We start from the raw sequence: 19,960 nt of genomic DNA, 5'->3' as shown, positions 1-19,960 counted from the left end.
CACTGTAGCACTTATTCTCATTTTTCTGTGTAACTGTACATACCCTAAATCATTAATATAAATAGTTTGTCCGCCGTGGAGTTTACCGACGAGGTGTTACCACAAAATATTTCTCTCTCTTCATTCTCTCTCCTCAAGAAATCTCTCTCTTTTCTTCATCTCTTTTGCTAGATCTAGTGTGTGTGAAGGTAATCAATCCTAACAGTTACAACAGTATTGGTGCTCGCAATGGATGGACGAGTCCTTGGCCCTTTTTTATAGCATCTCCTTTCTTGTCTTTTGTCTTATTTACTTGACGATGTGGGAATATGGAGTAAATATACCGGAGATTGCATTTTTAATAGACAAAGATATGTCAGCATTGAATTTTAAGATGGCTAACCATACATTCATAGATCATTGTGCAAAATGAATAAATGAAGAAAGAAGACTTTTAAATGCCTCAAGTATCATATTTATTACTAATCCTTCCCCCTCATTGTAAATTAGCAATTGTTGGGTTCTAGTGAAATGTGAATGGAAAATGGAGGGAAAGTGAAACGTGTCTTCACTTTATAAAAGGAACATCCTTGTACTTAAAAGCATTCCTCCATGTTGTTAGTGAGATAAGAAAAAGACAAGCCTCTAGCCGTCATCGTCGTCACTCGGTTTCAACTTCAGCTTCGAAAAATGACCAAGAGACTAGTTTTTTGGACAAAATTCATTTGAAACTTAAGTGTTAATGAGGATGATCCTTCAATTCACTGTTTGAGTAACGAAAACAAGACTTGCGGCGCACTTGGCCATCTGCGGCCGCAGATGCCAACACATGTCCATCTCAACTTTCTGTTTCGAGTGCAATGTGACATGTGGCCACATCTCGTCATGTGCGGACACGTCGGTCCGCATATGGACCCGATGTTTTGAAATCATGCAACTCTTCAAGAACCATTGCTTCTTTTCTGATGCAACACCTTTTGGCTATAAACATATGATTTTCCTTAGATATTGGCATGAAATTATGACGTTAAAATACTCCTCTTTCTTACAAAACTCAATTGGGATTTGCTACCGTTGAGTGAGTTCGTTGTTCGGCAGAATTTGAGGAACCACCATTTTGTTGAAGTGATTCATTTTATCATGGAAGGATTTATTCCATAACCTCGGGTACTTGAGGGAAATAATTTCCTTAAGGACACACTGGGATTTCAGTGGACTTGAATCTTCTAATCTTCATCTCTTTCTTGTTAGAGTTTTTCATTTTCTAGAAAATTGTTTGAACTTGCTGAAGTTCATATTGGAATACGATTTTATTTATCCCAAAATAACAGTAGTTACATGTAGACATGTATTAATGATAAGAATTGAGAGGTTTGAGTTTTCATGCCTGCTTTGATATACTTTACTTGACCCTCCAAGTCCTCATCTGTGAGACTACACCGGGTACGTTGTTTTATATATATTATTGTATACATGGTCAGAGTTGGAAGCAATATGTTTGATTGAACGAGCTGCAAAGGGCCTCTGGTTCTTAGTGTACATCGACTGTTAAAACGGCCGCCACATCAATCTTTTTTCTCTAATAACCATGGTGTAAAATGCTCCTCCAGAAAGTACTCCAGCAGCAATAGAAATGAAACCACAAGATGAAAATGAAACAAAGCAGTCAGCTAGAAATCAGTTTAAAAAAATACACAAGTAAAAAGGACATAGTAAATAACGTTAAAAACATTACGTAGCATTCAGAACACAAGGAACAATAACAATAGCCAAATAATGTGATAACCGAAGTACTAAAAATAACGGGGAGTAGCAGAAACGTAGGACAACAAACTACAAGAATAGTGCTAATACTACTGGTGTGAGTGTTTACATTATCACTGAGAAAAAAATCACAGGACTATTTATTGAAAAACAACTGCATTCTCATAGGTTCGTTTTGATTTAAACTGAATGAATTGCATTGTTAATTTTTCAAGATTGTTAGTTTGTTTTACTAAATACAGAAAGATGCACTTAGTCCCACATCGTTAAGTGAAGAAGATTTAATCGTAGCATGGAGATGCTATAAAAAGGGCCAAGTACAACGGAGAAAGATACATACCTGGACGGGGTCAATGGGCGATCAACAAGGTCCATGGCCTAGGTTGGTGACCTCCATTACACTTTGGAGGGGTGCCTGCCTAAGGTCGGCCCAAGTGGCTGAGCCTCCGTCATAATTTGTGGCAGCACGGGCCTGTGTTCGCGTGGCCCCTACCTAGTCCAAGGTCCAATTATTTTTTATTGTCTAATTTTTTTTTAATCAACTGCTTGAACAAATTCTTTATAGTTTGTTTTTATTTGGATTGTTCTTGTAATAATATTTGAATTTGACTTTGTATTGAATGCATGCAATGATATTATTCAATAGACTGATGTGGCTATCGTTGTAATAGTCGGTGCTGCTCAAGTAAAGCATGTCGAATGCAATATGAAAAGGAAATACAAAAATGAAAAAGAAGCCATGTCGAAAAGTTTGGAATAAGTAATGATAATTGTAAAATACCAAATGCCATCTTATCGTTAAAAACGGCTTGGGACCAACAGCAGTTATGAAAATCATTAGCACAGAGCCAATGTACAGAAGGAAAGGGAAGTAACTATGAATTAAGAATTATTTTGTTGCCTAAGCTGGCTTATTTCTAATTTCTAAGTCATGGAAAATTTTCAATGAAAATCTAGTCAGCGAAATTGCCTCTTAATGGTCATCCGGTGTTGCAGCACTGTAACATGTACATTCAGGTGAACCACCTCTGACAACTTCTAAAAGCAGCCTCCTGCAGAAGAAACATGATAACCGATCAGTAAGGTGACAGCAAAGAAAGCTGACGATCTTGAGTTTTGACTCAACAACAAAGCTCACTAGATGAATGCTCAAAACCATATAATAGTGAGAACAACAGCTTGTTCTCTCGACCAATATGGGAAAATAAACACACACACACCCCTCTCCTCGCATCCACGCCCAAGACATGGGAGCTCAATAGGTAAATCAAGAAATAGGAATTGAGTCTCACTCTGATAGCATAAAAAGAAATTCATAAGCCCAAGAAATGCGCCGGTCCGGTGAAGGGCGGCCCCACCACAACTGTATTGTACGCAACCTTACCTTGCATTTCTGCTAGCTGTTTCCAAGACTTGAACATGTGCCCTTTTGGTCATATGACAACAACTTTATCAGTTTCCAACTATTAATGATTATATAATCTCTGTATAACTGATACAGTTTTTGGTTTCCGGTAGTAAATTCTTCTGTACATAACTTAAAATTTATGGGTTCTCAGGTCAAAATATTTATAGATATTCAGTGATTTCTTAATATATATATAGAGAGAGAGAGGTTCTGACAAAAACTATTTCAGATGGTGAATCCATAAAACCAATGTTGTGAATCCGCCCATGTATGTTCCAATATTGCTGTCGTCAATTACATTGATTCACGTTATTATCAGGCCATGCTTGACCAGGAGAATTAACTGTTCGTGCATGTCAAATAATTTTTGACATAACATAAACTCTTGCGTAGGAGTAAGGTTTTCTACTTCACAGAAAATAATGGTGGAGATGTAAAGCATAAAACTCAAACAAGAAGTTATCCCTTTCTTTTGATCAAGAAAAAATTTAGTTAGCAAATCCCTCTCTTCCAATCAAAGCAAATAGCAAATGCCTTTCTTTGGGTCAAAAGCAAAAAATGGTACTTAGTTTCCTATTTTGGAGATTCGTCAAGATGAGTACTCTAATATTAGCGTCATTAATAGATAGTTGCCACAGATAAATGCATTTGAGTTGCCTTCATAATGTTTTTGACTAATTTGTCATCTCGACTAGCTCTGTATTCATGATCATTGCCCACTGACTCTGCGTGTCACAAACATCGCGAGCAGAATTGCTTTCTCTGGATGAAAGAAACAATTACAATCTTAATCCAAACAGAGGCGGATCCAGGATCCGGACTCTCCGGGTGCCAAGTGAACAAGTGTCCAGAAGTCAAGAAATAGAGGTGAAATCGTGATTTGAAAATTGAGAGAATAGCATAGGGTTTTTTTAAGTTGGATGAGAGAGTATAAATTATTTTTTAACAACTAATAAAGAAATTTTTAAAAACGGTCAAAAATAATAATTAATTGTATAATTAAGTCAACTGTAATTAGCATAATATTATGCAAAACATAATTATGCTTGCACTAGCAAAAATAATTTTTGCTGCTAGCAAAGGTCGAACCCACGACCTTTAGTGCCACTAAAAACAACAGGTTACCACTTGCACTAGACATCACATTGGTGTAGTGGGTGACAAGTTTTTATTTCAATATATCAGTTTATATTGCTTTAACAAAAAACATTTGCTGCCAAAACAGGCCGAACCCAAAACAACAAGCGCGCCTTACCACCTGCGCTAAATATTAGTTTGGCATTGTGGGTGGCAGGTTTTTTATTTTAATATATCAGTGTATATATACCTATATATATATATAGTTTCCGTCAAAGTTTGCGGGTGGCGTGCCACCCTCACGATGAAGTTTGTCGTGCACTGTGAAGTCTCGGGTTCAATTTTCACTAGAAGCTAAACGCTAGGGTGATTTCTTCTCATCTGTTCTAGCATTGGTAGACAAAGTTTACTGGTACCATTTGTTGATGGTCCTGTGAAAAAAGCTAAGCAAATTCCTTGCTTCCAATTAAAGAAAAGAACAAATTACGTTCCTTTCCTTTTCTTTTTTATCAAAGGCAAATGTTTGAGTGGTGTCCAGAATATTTCGAAAAAAAAAACACAAGCTTCTTCATCGAAAAAATCACAAGCTTCTTCGCAAGAAAAAACTTTTTTGTTGGGTCTTCGTTGCAATGTACGTAGTATAATACACACTTTCTTGAAAAAATCTAGCTCGAAATTATTGGAAGAATTCTTGATACGAGAATAACCACAGAGATGGACATATGTGAGATGTATTGAACCCGAGACTTGGAGCGTGCAAGTGAAGTGCAAAGGAGGGCCTAAAATAGTCTCTAAAACAGTCCACAAACTACACTCCAAGGGCACCTAAATTGAAGCCTTTGACTAAGGGGTCTTTTGGACATTTCACACAATTTTTGTAACCTACTATAAATAGAATATGTTAGGTCATTTACTACTTAAACTTTGATGATATTTGTAAGTTGTATAACACTTTGAAAGACAAGTCCTCTCTTCTCTTTAGGAGGCAACCCGAAATTAGGGTGATACTAGTGTGGTATCACTAGTGTTGCATTCATGGCTTGAGACGTTGGTGTTTAGAGGAGGTAAAGTCCCTCTTGTGTCAACATAGGAGTTAGGTTAACCGTTGAGTGTAGTGTTAAGGGTCCAAGAGTATCACATGTTCTTGGGTTCTTAAGATTATATCAACCAAGGTCTAACTATCTATCCTTTGTTCCTTTTATTTTGTAATCATTTGTACTAGTTTGTTCTCGTTTCTAGGGAATCAGTGAGTTGTTGTTACAATATTGTTGAGTTCTTCTTCTTGTTTTGTAACTTAGCTTGGTTGTTTTGCGCCTTTCCTAGCTTTTATTGTATCAATTCTTAACGTCTGAAAAATTAAGCAAGTTCATTTTTGACCGTCCTTGAGCTTCTTAATTCTAGTATTTAAGTGAATATAGATGTTTTATTTATTCAGGTTAGTTAACTAATAAGAATCATAGACAAGTTGGGTATGAAGAGTTTAATTTTGTAGTCTTAAACATGTCAAGTGGAAAGTTGAAACTAAAAAGTTGCTAAAAAAGGAAAGTGCAGCCTTGAACTTGTCACGTGGAAAGCTGAAACTAAAACGTCGCTAAAAAGGGAAAGTGTCAGTCTTAAACCATGGAAAGTTGAAACCAAAGAGTTGCTAAAAAAGGAAAGTGTCGTTCTTTAAACAGAATAAATGGAAAGTAAGCGAAACAAGTTGAAACGGTGAGAGTATTCCACGGTGCTCGTTTTTCTAATTATGAAGCGTGCACATATTTAATTTGTTCGGAGCTATTATTTCTTTTCAGAAAAGAAAGATGTACTACTCAGCGGAGACTTGAGGATGAAGAGTCTAATTGTTTTCCCATATAATGTAGAGAAAGCAAAGGACTTATGTATATGTAAATATACAAAGATCATAATTTTTGATAATTACATAGCCATTTAAATAAAAAAGAATGGTCTTCCACATCGTAGATAAAGTCTTCTCGCGCATTCTAGGTGTGAGAAAGATGATGCAGTTGCTACCAGAGATGGATTCGGGGGGTGATCAACAACAAAGAGCAAGGAAAGCAGAAAGAATAGTCGAAAATATTATGAAGACAGATGAAATGCATTTAGTTGTGGCGACGCTACTAATGACGGTGACCTTCACAGCTGGTTTCACTTTACCAGGTGGTTTTGACAGCGATACTAATAGCCCTAATAAAGGGATGGCGATTCTAATAAAAAAAGCGGTGTTCCGTGCATTTGTTGTTTCGAATGCCATCGCGTTTGCATGCTCCTCTGCTGCTGTATTCGCCTACTTTTCAATGGCGACAAATGCAATATTATCAGAAAAGGAGTTCTCGCTTATTGTATGTTACGTTAGCACATTCAGTTGGTATCGCTGTTACCGTCGTTGTCATGGGTGGGTTCTCTTTGTATATGTTGCTTGGCTTTGCTGGATCAATTGGTCTTAAAAAAAAGAAGCATAGTGAAAGAAACCAGAACAGAGCTGCCAATGTGTGACGAGCTATATTGCTCGGACTCTCCAAAATTGTCTGCGGGTGCGTGACGGATTCTCCAAAAGTAGTGTATTTTTGGGAGAATCCGACGTGGGTGCGACATCAAAAGTGAAGAGTCCACACAACATAGGTGACAAGAGGATTTCATCATTATAAAGATAATGTATTTGTTCTAATTTCTAAAAGTGCAACAATGTGTTTGATGTTGCATATAATTTCCAGCTATATATGATCAATTGTATCTCTACATAATTAATGTATTTATCAACACAATTCCCATATAGAAAAATTGTGTGTTCTACTCTAATCTTTGCAGGATATCTTTCGGAATTCGACTAAAAATAATTCAACTATCTAATAATAGAGATATATGTCTAAATTGTGAGATATTAAGCAAGGTAAGACTGCGAACAATAATATACTCTTGCGGTCTGATCCTATTCTCGACTCTGCTCACATAACTATTGATCAAGAGGAGAATCTAGGAAATAAAAAGATAAAGAACTGACATAGTAAATTTCTATAAACAAGCTATTCCATTGTTTTCGTTTTTCACCTAAGCTTTTGTTTTTAATACAGAAATGACTATAAATGTACCAAATTTCTTTGTCAAGTTTGGTCAAACTACCCAAAAATGGGTTGACCAAATTTGGTACGGATCCCCAGCCACTCCCCATGTCGTCTCGACAAGGATGCGACAACAAAAGTGAATGAGTCCAAGCAATTCTCATGTTCATTTGAACTCAATATTCTTCGGGCATGACATAAGTTTAAATGTAAAATCTACTAAGATTGCAATTAGTCATAGATATGAATTTATAACTTTAAAGATATAATAGTTTCAACTTTGGATCTGCCTGACTATGTTAAACACACTTTCTGTTTTCTTGTCATTGGGGGCATAACATAATGTAGAGGCAGATCAAAGATCTGAAATCTACAATTTTGAATTCTACCAATGAATTCCAAACTAATAATTTGCACATATTAAATATATATATATATATATATATATATATATTTTTTAAAATACATATTAAATTCGAATCGAGATTACCAAATTCTGTCAAACTCGTACCTTGCCTTTTACAAAATGGGTTGTTGAGGGTTTATTGATCCCACTCTCAAAATCATTGTGCTACTCCTTTTCCAATAATACAACTTGACATAGTGATGACAAGTTGGGCCACATGCACCATGTGAAATGGATTATATTAATTTCTATATAATGGTGCATGTGAAATGGATTATATTAATTTCTATATAATGTTTCACCTCGAGAAAGTAAAGGTATAGTGTTATAGTGTTAAAGTACATTAATTATGTGGGGACATTAATTAACTCCAAGGCTCCCCTTCGTGAGATGAAATTAAAGAATAGTCAAGGATATTATGAAGGTAGATCAAATACATTTAGTTGTGGCAAATATCTATTTATGATGATAGTGACACTAGCTTGGGATTTGTCTAGACTGAAAATGTACATTAATTATGTAGGGATATCATAAAATATGAAGATGGCAAAAAGATGCAATTGTTGATGGCTGGAAATTACTAAATGCTTTGGGCTATTATCTAAAATTATGATAGCTTTGGAGTAACCAGTAAAGTTATTGTCATGTGACTAGCAGTGGCGGAGCCAAGTTTTCTGTCAAGGGTGTTCATATTTTAAAGAAATTTTCATTGGAATTGGGGCTCAAACCTACGGGGCTAGGGTGAAACTGCACACCCTTGGCCACTGGGCTATTGCTGCTTTCTATGACAAGCTTGTTTAGCTATTAATAGGTATTCAAAAAAACTATATTTAACCTATATATGCAAGAAAAATTTTCGACGATGGTTGACCAGCTTGTAGCTCCGCCCATGGTGACTAGGAAGTCACAAGTTAAAGCCTTAAAAACAGTCTCTGGCAGAAATGCAAGTTAAGACTGTGCGGTGAGACCCTTCCTTGGACCTTATGCATAGCGGGAGCTTTGGTACACCAACTGCCCTTCTTTTAGCTACTAGCATCCAAAGGTGAGGCCGAGTGGTCAACGAAGTTAGTATTTATACCTATTTGTTCTATCCTGGTAAGTAGAAGCAAGGGACTCTCAAGTTCATTGGATTCTTTAATATCAACACTATAATGTCAGCTGATGGCCACACCATATATATAAAATTTACCAGTTTGTTATCTCCAGATATTCTAATATAAAGACTAAACAAAGACTTCATTAAGAAATATAACATACGTAGAATTCTACACCCACTACTGTCATAATATTAAGATATTCTAATGCAAAGACAACTTAGGTAAATAGACTTCATCAAGTAGTATATACTCCATCCATTAGTTCACATTAAAGACTTAAAATGTTTAATGAAGATTAGTTGGGACAATGGCATTGTACGATAATTTGACTGAATTGATTTCCTATATAATAATGTTTCAGCCAGATAAAGCAAAGGACCCACAGGATTATCATTGGTAGATCTTGGATAAAACACCAAATCAAAAGGAATGGAACCGACCTTGTATAGTGCTGCGGTGAGAGGCAATATCAGAGATGGCGATTTTGTACTTGCCGATCATTTGAAAAGGGATGAAGAAAACGGCTACCAAGTCACTCCAAGGGGCAACACGGTCGTCCATGTTGCAGCCCTCTATGGCCACTCCCATTTCGTGGCAGCAGTCCTTAAGATTACGCCAGAATTGTTATGCTGTCAAAACAAGAAAAATGAAACCGCTCCACATAGCAGCTAACGAAGGCCACGCTGAAGTAGTACGTGTGCTACTTGCATGTATAGAAGATCATAATACTAACGAGAAACTCACGAGGATGACAGATGCTAGTGGAGATACAGCGCTGCACAAGGCCGTGCGGAGCCAACATCTAGATGTGGTTAAGCTCTTGGCGAAAGAAGATTCTGAATTTGAATTTCCGCCCAACCATGCGCAGGAGACACCACTGTATCTGGACGCTGAATCAGGTTTTCGTGATGCTTTGATTATCATCTTGGAATCCTGCAAGAAACAAACTTATGATGCAGGTCCTTCTAATAGAACGCCGCTGCATGCAGCAGTAATTCAGGAACATGAAGCTACATAATTTTTGTTATTTGCTGTATCAACATCCAACTTCAGATGACTTTCCCATATTTAACACCGTCTTCATAAATTTGGATTAATCATGTCGATAGTCTCACTAGGATCCTCCATTAGCTGCATCAACTTTATAATCCAATGGACTAATTTTCTTACTAGTTAATCTCTGACAACTACCTCAAATCCCTCTTCTCCTCTCCCAAAGACTATCTCGCCAAGGTGTAGAGAATGATGTGAACAAAGAAGTTTTTGGCCTGCTCCCGCGACTTTCTAAACTAGCCAACCGAAATCAATTGTGATGTGGTTATTTAATGTCCAGCAGTTTTTATCCCACCTGAATAGCGATTCTGCCGTAAGAAAAAATAGGAGGGAAGAGAAGAAGACTTAGAGGAGGGGTGGGTTGAGCCATGTCATTTCAATATTCTTTGACTAAAAATATTTGCTAAATAGCCTCTCTAATTCTTCGGAGGTAGCGGTATGGACTGCGTCATTTTACCCTCCCCAGACTCCACTATGTGGGAATACACTGGGTATGTTGTTGTTGCATCTGTGGATTTTCTAACAGCGAGACAGGTGACAGCACTTGTCTTTTCCAATGAGCTGGTTTTTTCAGCATCCTAAATTTGATATCCATTTTAGTGGTAATGGAAGTTGTTTCACCCGGAGGGAAGAGGAGAGGAGGGGATTGTTGATTGTACATTAGATTCAAATGGTACTCGAGAAACTGGACGAAAGGCTCTCTAGAGAGGAGCTGCATCTGATATTTTGACTTATTCCTTCAAAATTCAAATGCAGAAACTTCTAGGCATCAAGAATTACCATTTAAAATGGTATAAATGCCTGAAATAAAAATTATGTAGCATTCACATCACTAGTTATGCGACCGCTCTAAAAAACATTTGTCTGCAATATCTGTTGATGATTTCGTAATGTCTGTTGTGGAACTATATTTGCGAGAAGATTTAACCCCTTATTTATGCATTTATCATGTTGACGCATCCAGATTGCATTAGATCACTATGGCGATGGAATAAGCCTTTATGCGAGGAACCTGACTTATGGGGTTGGAAGCCGTAGTTTCGGATATGCTGGGGTGGAAAAAATCCTTAGTGTACCTTCCGGCAGGCATTGATAATGACTGGACGACAGCAATTCACATTGCATCCAGTGAAGGTGACGTATACATGATCAATGAGCTATTAAATCACTGCCCAGATTGTTGGGATATGCTTAACAGCAACAATCAAAATGCACTTCATGTTGCCGTATTGAACAATCAAGACGAGGTAGTCCGGTTCTTATTAGACTCTGATAAGTGCGACAGACTTGTTGATGAGCCAGATAGTTACGGCAACACTCCTCTCCATTTGCTTGCTGCCTCTGGTAACCATGTGCCTGAATTAATAAACCATCCTAGAGCAAAGAAGATGTCATTTAATAAACAAAACCAGACCCCACTTGATATAGCATTGTCATGCACAGTGACAACAAAGAAGGTAAGCATTCGCACATTTGTTTTTCAAATACTTGTTGCACTTGAGAATATGCTGGTGAAATACTGAAATGCCTCTGTACTATATGCTAAGTATCCGAAATATCATGTTCGATACTGTTTGATAGAATTTTCACATAACTATTGAAGTTATTTTGTCCTTGCAAGAGCCGAATAAGAATGACTCAATAAAAACTGTACTATTGATGAAAATAGGAGATATTTGTGAAGGATTTGTGTAGCATTGGCCGATTTGGGAAACGTGACTTTGAGGTAAAGCAGAAGTGCGAGTACATGCCCAATCCAAATGATGAAACGGGAGAAGGAGACAAAATGCAACTGAATGATGAAACGGGAACAAGAGTCAAAATACAACTGAAGGAAGATGATCAAACAGAAGTCGAAAGTTTTATGAAATCAGCTCAAATCCATGTTGTTGTGGCCACTTTGATAATGACAGTCACTTTCGCTGCTGGTATCACATTGCCAGGAGGTTTTGAGAGTGAACCCGACCGCCCTAATCAAGGGATGGCAATTCTAATAAGGAAAACAGCGTTTCGTGCATTTGTTGTTTCCGATGCCATTGCCTTCACATTCTCAGCTATTGCCATATTCACCTACTTCTTCATGGCAGATGAAAGTAGACCTCCTCCACATTTGAAAATTGTAGAGAAGCTTTATGATCTCGCACGTATTTTTCAATGCTTGTCAATGTTAGCAGTTTTAATTGCATTCGCAACGGGTATGTTTGCTACTTTATCACATTCACTTGGTCTCGCCATTACTGTCTGTTCCATAGGTTGTCTCTCGATTTTATTGTTTATTTTGGTGTTTATTTATATTACTATTGTGTACAGGAGAGAATATTGGTAGTCCTCACAATGGTATTTTTAATATTTCACTTTTTTTTTTGTTAAGTGAGATTACCACCATGCAATTAATGGTGTCTTTTCCTAATATATTTTCATTTATGCCCTTATTATTTTTGTTAAGACCATTTCCGCCACTTGGACTTTTATTATTGATCTCTTCTTGTTACCTATTAAATTACCTTTAGTTAAAACTCCATTTATCTTTAAATAACAATCTCTTTAGCTCAAAAATATCAATCCAAATAATTTTTAATACGAAATTAAAGTTTACATTGATTTTCAACTACATTCTTATAGTTCTTATTGATATTGTACAATTCTCAAATGACATCTAATAATTAGGGAAACTTAATCAATAATACCTTGTACATATTATGTAACACCCCGTAAAAGTCGTGCATGGATTAGCCTTTAATAGAGTGCCCTTAGACTTAAAAACTTGAAAATTTTTCTAAGTGTAATGAGGACTTAGAGTCATTTTAGCTGGCAATCTTCGGGATACAACTATTCAATCTTTCCGACATTCGTTTTTAGATTTTCAAGTTTCGTTACGATCGGGCAAGCTCATAGTACATCTCGGATAAGTTTCGGAATTTTTCGGAACGCATAAGGCTGTGTTTGGATTTCAAAACAGTAGCAAAACACATAGCCTATTGCCCAGTTTTCAGCATTTCAGGGTCAACTTCAAATGATCATAACTCCCTGTATATAATGAACTGTGTGAGCTATAATATATCAAATGAAATATCTTTGAGTTATATTTCAAATGCAGTTGGTTTCATCCAATTTTAGTATATGAGTAAAAAGTTATAATCGATTTATTCCAGCCTATTAAACTGTCAACTGAGGGACAGATTTGACCTTAATTGTTCCTTAGAGGTACTTTGGTCATCCTCCACCCCTATATATGCCACCAACACGGGATTTAATCCCTCAAACATCATAATACACATACTTTCTCCAAAATTGTTCAAGAACTCTCCTTAGGATTTCAAAATAAAAACCCAAATAGTTCAAGATTTGACCGTAGGTTTTCAAAGATAATTACATATTCAGAATCACCAATCCGCGAGCTTCAAGAAACATCTAGTATCTTCAGAAATAGAGGTACGTGGGGTTATCCTAAAATCTCATGGGTGTAGTTTTTATAAACATGCATGCTTTTAAATGGGAGTTTTCAATCAAATGCTAATAACTTGCTTTCAATATGATTTCTAAGTCATTTTTCTTTATGTCATGGGAATTGTTTGCCTATATATTTCAATGGTTGAAACGATGCATATGTGATTTGAGATTTTCCATGAAAGTTTGATAAATATGAATGATAAATTGCTTTCAAATTTCCATGATAATGTCTTGATACCCCATATCATATTGTGACTAACAAAAGAGAGCATGAATTTGAAATAATTATTGTTCACCACTTGTAAATGATGAAGCACCTTGGTTTTTACATGATTATGCATATGTGGATGTGATATTGATGACTTGCAAGTTGGGTATGACGATACCCTACAGAATATGATACGTGATTGAATTAAATGAAGTTTGAATGCATTAATTTTACATGAGATAGGTGGATGCCCAAAGAAGGCGTTTGAGTGTAAGGGCTCATCGCTGAAAACCGTGTTTGCCGACACGGGAATTTGGTACCAGGCTAAGTGATCTTGTGTACTTGACTTTATGTCATTCCCAAATTGAGACTATAGGTAGTCGCCCGGGCTAAGTGATCTTGGGCACTACCATTGGATCGAGACATCATGCTTCGTGGTCTTGTGTGTCTCTCCCTCACTTATACTCTAATCTCGGCGGCAACCGAGGTTTGACAGTTGGTGTAAATTATGTAGGGTATTCCACCTAGCTCAGTTGCATTTCATTGTTGTTGAGAAACTATTGCATTATGCCCATGTGTTTTCAAATCATTTGATATGAAATTGCTTTATAATGGCTCTCAACTATATTTTGTAAAAATATTATGTTTTGTTTTGATATCTCTGTGTGCCAGTACTTTTGTGCTGACCCCCTCCCCTCCCAACTCTCAGGTTCGGAGGCTCAGTCTAGGGTTCAAGAGAATCTTTTCAGACAGAGTTGTAGAGACAAGTGGTGAGCCTTCTATATTTCGAAAGGCCTTATGTCCTGCAGTCTTTTATCTTATATTAAGTTTTGGGGTCTACTGGGGGCCTTGTCCCAGTTTATATACAGTTACTTGACTCAGTCATTTGTTAGAGATTTTCACAGACGGTTTTTAGAGGTTGATTCATGTTGTGGGAACTTTATTTTCCGTTATTGTTCTTTTTCATATTTATGACCATGTTTCCGTATTATTGTGTTTCTTCCTCATTACTTTGATCATATGAATTATGTGCATGATTACCAAACAGATAGGGGTGTTTTGGGCCTTGATGGTTCGGAACACTCGTCACGGCCAGGGCCTCGGTTCGGGTCGTGACATATTATTTTTCTTAGCAAACGTGAAAAAGGTATAACAATAATTAAAATGGGATGGATAAGATATTAAGATTGTTATTTTCAATGTTTTTGGGTACACAAATCTGTATTTAGGCATACAACAAGTTCAACACAAATTCAAGTCTAAAACAAGAACACCTATGAAGTAGCACAACACCTTCAACACAAGATTAAAAATAATCTATCCAAGAAGTGTGTTACAGTTTCAAAAATAAGATGAAACAGAAATTTAAAGCCAAGTCCCCCGACTTCACGGAGTGTCCTTAAGGAATAATTCCCCTCACTGTACCGAGGTTATGGAATTTTTCTCCCAGGATAAAATGTCTTTCAATCTAACAATAGCGGTACCTCAAATTATTAGATTCATCGAACTCACTCAACGGCTAATGATCACACTGAGTTTTTGTACAGAAAAGTGTTTTTGTTGTCAAAAATTATATTTATACCAGAGGAATATGTCAGGTATTTATAACCTTAAGGTGTCCCTTCAAAAAGGAAGCATTAGCTCAGCAAAAAGGTACCTATGTTAGGTATTTATAACATTAAGATGTCCCTTCAGAAAGGAAGCATTGGTTCATATCAATACCCGAGGAATATGTGTATTTATAGCCTTAAGGTGCTGGACCACCTTGTTCTTGCCTCACTATCCATGTGAAGATGCATTTCTCAATATAAACACATGAAGGCTTTTTCTCCCACCAATGAGGGAGAATTTAGTAAGCTTTCCATAAAACAATACACTTTCCATTTTAGTGTCTCTCTTTCCCTCTACTATTTTTCCCTCCATTTTCCAGTCGTGCATACACTTAAACCCAACAGTAACTTTAGATGACTAACAAAAAAAGAACAGATTGAGACGAAGAAGAAGAATGAGATAAGTAGATGAGAAAGATTATTAGATAGTGAATAGATTTTATGTATTCATTGTTGACATCTAATTTTTGCTCTCCATGCTTAAAATTAACGTCTTCAGGCTTCTCGACCGTTAAAGAGTGCAAAACACATTTTTCACACATTTTTTTATTTTTGACAAATTACTGATAATCATCCCCACTTTAGAATTTTATCAATTTATTATCATGTTTTGCTTTTCATAATTTATTGATAATTCTCTGTACGTTAGAATTTTTTCATTATCGTCTTTAATATTTTTTCACAATCATCTGCACACATACACAACATGACATTACATTTCTTTTTATAATATTTTCAAGTTAATTACATTTTTCAATTTTCTTTACATTTTTTAATCACATATCGATTTTTATATATTCTTATAATCCGCAAAAGCTAAGTCGGATCAATTAATTTTATACAGTATAATAATTCGATGTCTTGTCGCATTCAACAACGATCACACAATAATGTCTTGTCACATCCGACAATGACTACACAATGATGTCTTGTCACATCCGATAACGACTATACATAATGTCTTGTCACATCTGACAATGACCACTCAATGACATTATCCTTTGGACAATAATTTTATCTATTGATCAAAAAGATGAAAATCCTTTGGTCAATACCCTAAGGAGCAAAGGATGTGCTATTATATAAAGAGGGAACATCTCTTTATCCATTGGACAATAAGAGGTGCCCAATTTCATTATAAATAGGAGTGATGGGAAGACATTTCCACACACACATTTTTATTCTTCCTCTCTCTCAAAAAATCCACACATATTTTTCACCTGTTTCTCCTCTCCCTCAAACACAAAAAATTTTAGTCATCTTTTTCCTTTCTCTCTCACACACATTTCATTCTTCTTTCTCCCCTCTCCCAAAATATAAACAAATCGATTTTCTTTTTATAAATATTTATTTTTTTCAAAAATACAACACACATATTTTTTCTCTTCTCACATACAGATACACAAATAAAATACACATTCACAAATACATATACACATTTTTCATCCCCACATATTTTTCTTTATCTCTCAAACACACATTTCTTCACTATACACACACATTCTTCACCACACATATTTTTGTCATACACAAATTTTGTTCATCTTTTTCTTTTTCTCAAAAACACACACATATGCTCAAAATAAACATGCGGCCGAGGACATTATCCCTCCGTCGGATATTTGAGGCCATCACATTATAAAAGACGGATTTATATTTCTTAACTTTGTCTATTTTATATAAATACATGGCCAATGATATTATCTCTCCATCGGATACTTGAGGCCACCCCGTAACAAAAGATGAATTTTTATTTCTCAAAGTTTACTTATTTACATAAAAATTAAATGCTTGGCCGATGAAAATATCTTTCCGTCGGATTTTTGAGGTCACCCCATTACAAAAGATGGATTTTTATTTCTCAAAGTTTACTTATTTACATAAAAAATAAATGTTTGGCCGATGAAAATATCTTTCCTCGGATTTTTGAGGCCACCCCCATTACAAAACACGAATTTTTATTTCTCAAAGTTTACTTATTTACATAAAAAATAAATGCTTGGCCGATGAAGAAATTCTCCGTCGATTTTTGAGGCCTCCATAAATAAAAGACGGATATTACGTATATAAATACATAGTAAAAAAATTAAATATTTAGGGCAATAAAGAAACTTTTATAACACCACGACAACACAAAAGGTTTTATGATTCGTATCTTGGCAAGGCGATTTAGGACGGCCGATTAGTTGAGCAACCACTTCGTAGCTATGACTAGTCTAAAACTTAATTCGAGCCCACGTTATCATAAAAATTTATTTTTATACGTACATCTATTGGTACATGTGTGCACATTATTTCACTTACTTTAATAATTATTTGTTCATTTTATTACTTTATTAAGTACTTATATATAATTTTCGAGCTAAATGTTTGTAGTTTATTTTCATTTTCTAATTGTACATAAAGATAAAAAATAGTGAAAACTTTACTTTTTGAGTGCCGGGCGGAGATATTCTTTATTTACATAACTTCATCACTTTTAGGCAAAACTTAGGCCGGTAATATTTACATAAAAGAATCAAGTTAATCAAGTAATTCACGTATTGTGTAATCTTTTCTTTCTCAAATAAATTTTACTTTTTCATAATTTAAATCAAATAAAAATATTACTTGTAAATACCTTTTCTTTTCATGACACATTAAAATACATTTCTTTTCGTACGTCATATAATACTTTTCTTTTTCACATGTAATTTATACATTTTATACATATCTTTTACATGTTTTTATTTATATAGTTAATATACATATACTTTTACATGGTTTTAAACATTTATATTTTTTTCAAAGAATTATTTTATACTTAATACACATACACTTTTATATTATTTTAAATATTTATACCTCCTCCCTCATTGATAAGTTTAGTCTAGCCGGGTACCACATTTGTGGATCCTGAAGGTTGCCTAACCTCTTCCCTTCGGGATAATTTGAACCCTTACCTAGAGTCTCAATAGGTTTTCGCAGACAAACATTAATCATATGTATTAACAAATAAATAGGTTTCCTTATTTTCCTTTAAAAATTAGGTGGCGACTCTATACAAAATTTTAATTCTTTAGAGTCCAAAAAGTCATGTTTTGTTTAATCTCGGCAAAAACAGGGCATGGCATTCATCATCCTTCAATGTGCATGGACATATACATTTATAGGCTAGTGATTAGGCAAACTAACTAACTAGACGTTAGTACTAGCGCTACTAACCGAAAGCAGTTATAACAGAAAACCAACTAGTCTATTATTGCTTCTTCGAGATTCTTCTCCACTCTCTTCTTCATACTTCAACACTAACGCCGTCATTGTCATCGCTCGGCTACGAAAAATGATCGAGAGACTATGTTTTTGACAAAATTCACTTGAAACTTAAGTGTTAATGAGGATGCAATCCTTTAGTTCACTATTTGAGTAACGAAAATAGGACTTGTGGGCGCACTTAGGTATCTGTGGTTGCAGATACCAACGAATGTCAGTCTCAACTTTCTGGTTCAAGTGCAATGTGACATGCGGCCGCATCTCGTTATGTGCAAACAGAAATGGGTCCGCATATGGATCTGACAACATTCTGAAACAGTGCAACTCTTCATGAACCATTGCTTCTTTTCTGATGCAACACCTTTTGGCTATAAATATCTGATTTTCCTCAGATATCAACACGAAATTATGAAGTTAATATACTCCTCTTTCTTACAAAACTCAAGTGTGATTTTCTACCGTTGAGTGAGTTCGTTGTTCGGAAGAATTTGAGGTACCGCCATAATGTTGAAGTGATTCATTTTATCCTGAGAGGATATATTCCATAACCTCGGGTACTTGAAGGAAGTAATTTCCTTAAGGACACACTGTGAATTCAGTGGACTTGATTCTTCTAATCTTCGATCTCTTTCTTGTTAGAGTTATTCATTTTCCAGAAAATTGTTTGAATTTGTTGAAGTTCATATTGGAATACAGATTTTATTTATGCCCGAAATAACAGCAGTCACACGTAGACATGTATTGATGATAAGAATTGAGAGGTTTGAGTTTTCATGCCTGCTTTGATATACTTTACTTGAGCCGCCAAGTCTTCATCTGTGAGATTACACCGGGTACGTTGTTCTATATATATTATTGTATACATGGTTAGAGTTGGAAGCAATGTGTTTGATTGAACACGCAGCAAAGGGCCTCTAGTTCTTAGTTTACATAGACTGTTACAACGGCCGCCACATCAATCTTTTTTCTCTAATAATCATGGTGTAAAATGCTCCTCCATCAACTATGATGTTGCCTAAACTGGCTTTGAAGTTTCTAATTTCTAAGTCATGGCAAATGTTCAATGAAATGTCTAGTCAGCGAATTGCCTGTAACGGTCAATGGGTGTTGCCGCACTGTAACATGTACATTCAGGTGAACCACCTCTGACAACTTGTAACAGCAGCCTCCTGCACAAGAAACATGATAACGGATCAGTTAAGGTGACGGTGAAGAAAGCTGACAGATCTTGAGTTTTGACTCAACAACAAAGCTCACGCGATGAATGCGCAAGACCATACAACACAACAGCTCATTCTCTCGACCAATATGGGAAAATAGACACCCTCTCCCATCTCCTCGCACCCACACCCAAGAACTAGACATCTGAAGCATAGAAAATAGAATGGAGGCTCAATGGGTAAATCAAGAAATACGAATTGAGCATTACTCTGATATCAAACCAAGCTAGATGTTGCAGGTACTATAGTTTTATAGTAGTATTTTGGATACGCACCTCCACATTATAGTCAGGTGGACTTCATTCAAAAGACAGGAATTTTTCGGGAGCTGAAAATATACGAAAAGAGAAGGTAATCTACTGGGATTCCTGATGTAT

General features: G+C 35.9%; 2 protein-coding genes and 1 non-coding gene across 3 annotated transcripts; all 3 read left to right on the top strand.

Annotated features, from left to right (window-relative positions):
- The first annotated feature begins 2,075 nt into the window (after positions 1–2,075).
- On the top strand, positions 2,076–2,236 carry LOC124899126. Its single transcript, XR_007056264.1, has one exon. It is a non-coding gene; the product is annotated as a U1 spliceosomal RNA (small nuclear RNA).
- Positions 2,237–9,301: 7,065 nt separating this feature from the next.
- LOC107872181 (ankyrin repeat-containing protein ITN1-like) lies at positions 9,302–9,808 on the top strand. The gene has a single exon (XM_047412809.1). It carries the CDS (start codon positions 9,302–9,304, stop codon positions 9,806–9,808), a length of 507 nt encoding a protein of 168 aa, XP_047268765.1.
- On the top strand, positions 9,553–12,295 carry LOC124885206 (ankyrin repeat-containing protein ITN1-like). The gene is made up of 3 exons (XM_047412808.1): positions 9,553–9,689; positions 10,808–11,300; positions 11,513–12,295. The coding sequence occupies exons 2-3, from the start codon at positions 10,863–10,865 to the stop codon at positions 12,167–12,169; spliced, it is 1,095 nt and encodes a 364-aa protein (XP_047268764.1). The 5' UTR covers positions 9,553–9,689; positions 10,808–10,862; the 3' UTR covers positions 12,170–12,295.
- Positions 12,296–19,960: the final 7,665 nt, after the last annotated feature.

This window comes from Capsicum annuum, chromosome 5 (assembly GCF_002878395.1).
Source record: "Capsicum annuum cultivar UCD-10X-F1 chromosome 5, UCD10Xv1.1, whole genome shotgun sequence".
Classification (NCBI taxonomy): domain Eukaryota; kingdom Viridiplantae; phylum Streptophyta; class Magnoliopsida; order Solanales; family Solanaceae; genus Capsicum; species Capsicum annuum.
This window is presented reverse-complemented; position numbering and strand designations above follow the sequence as displayed.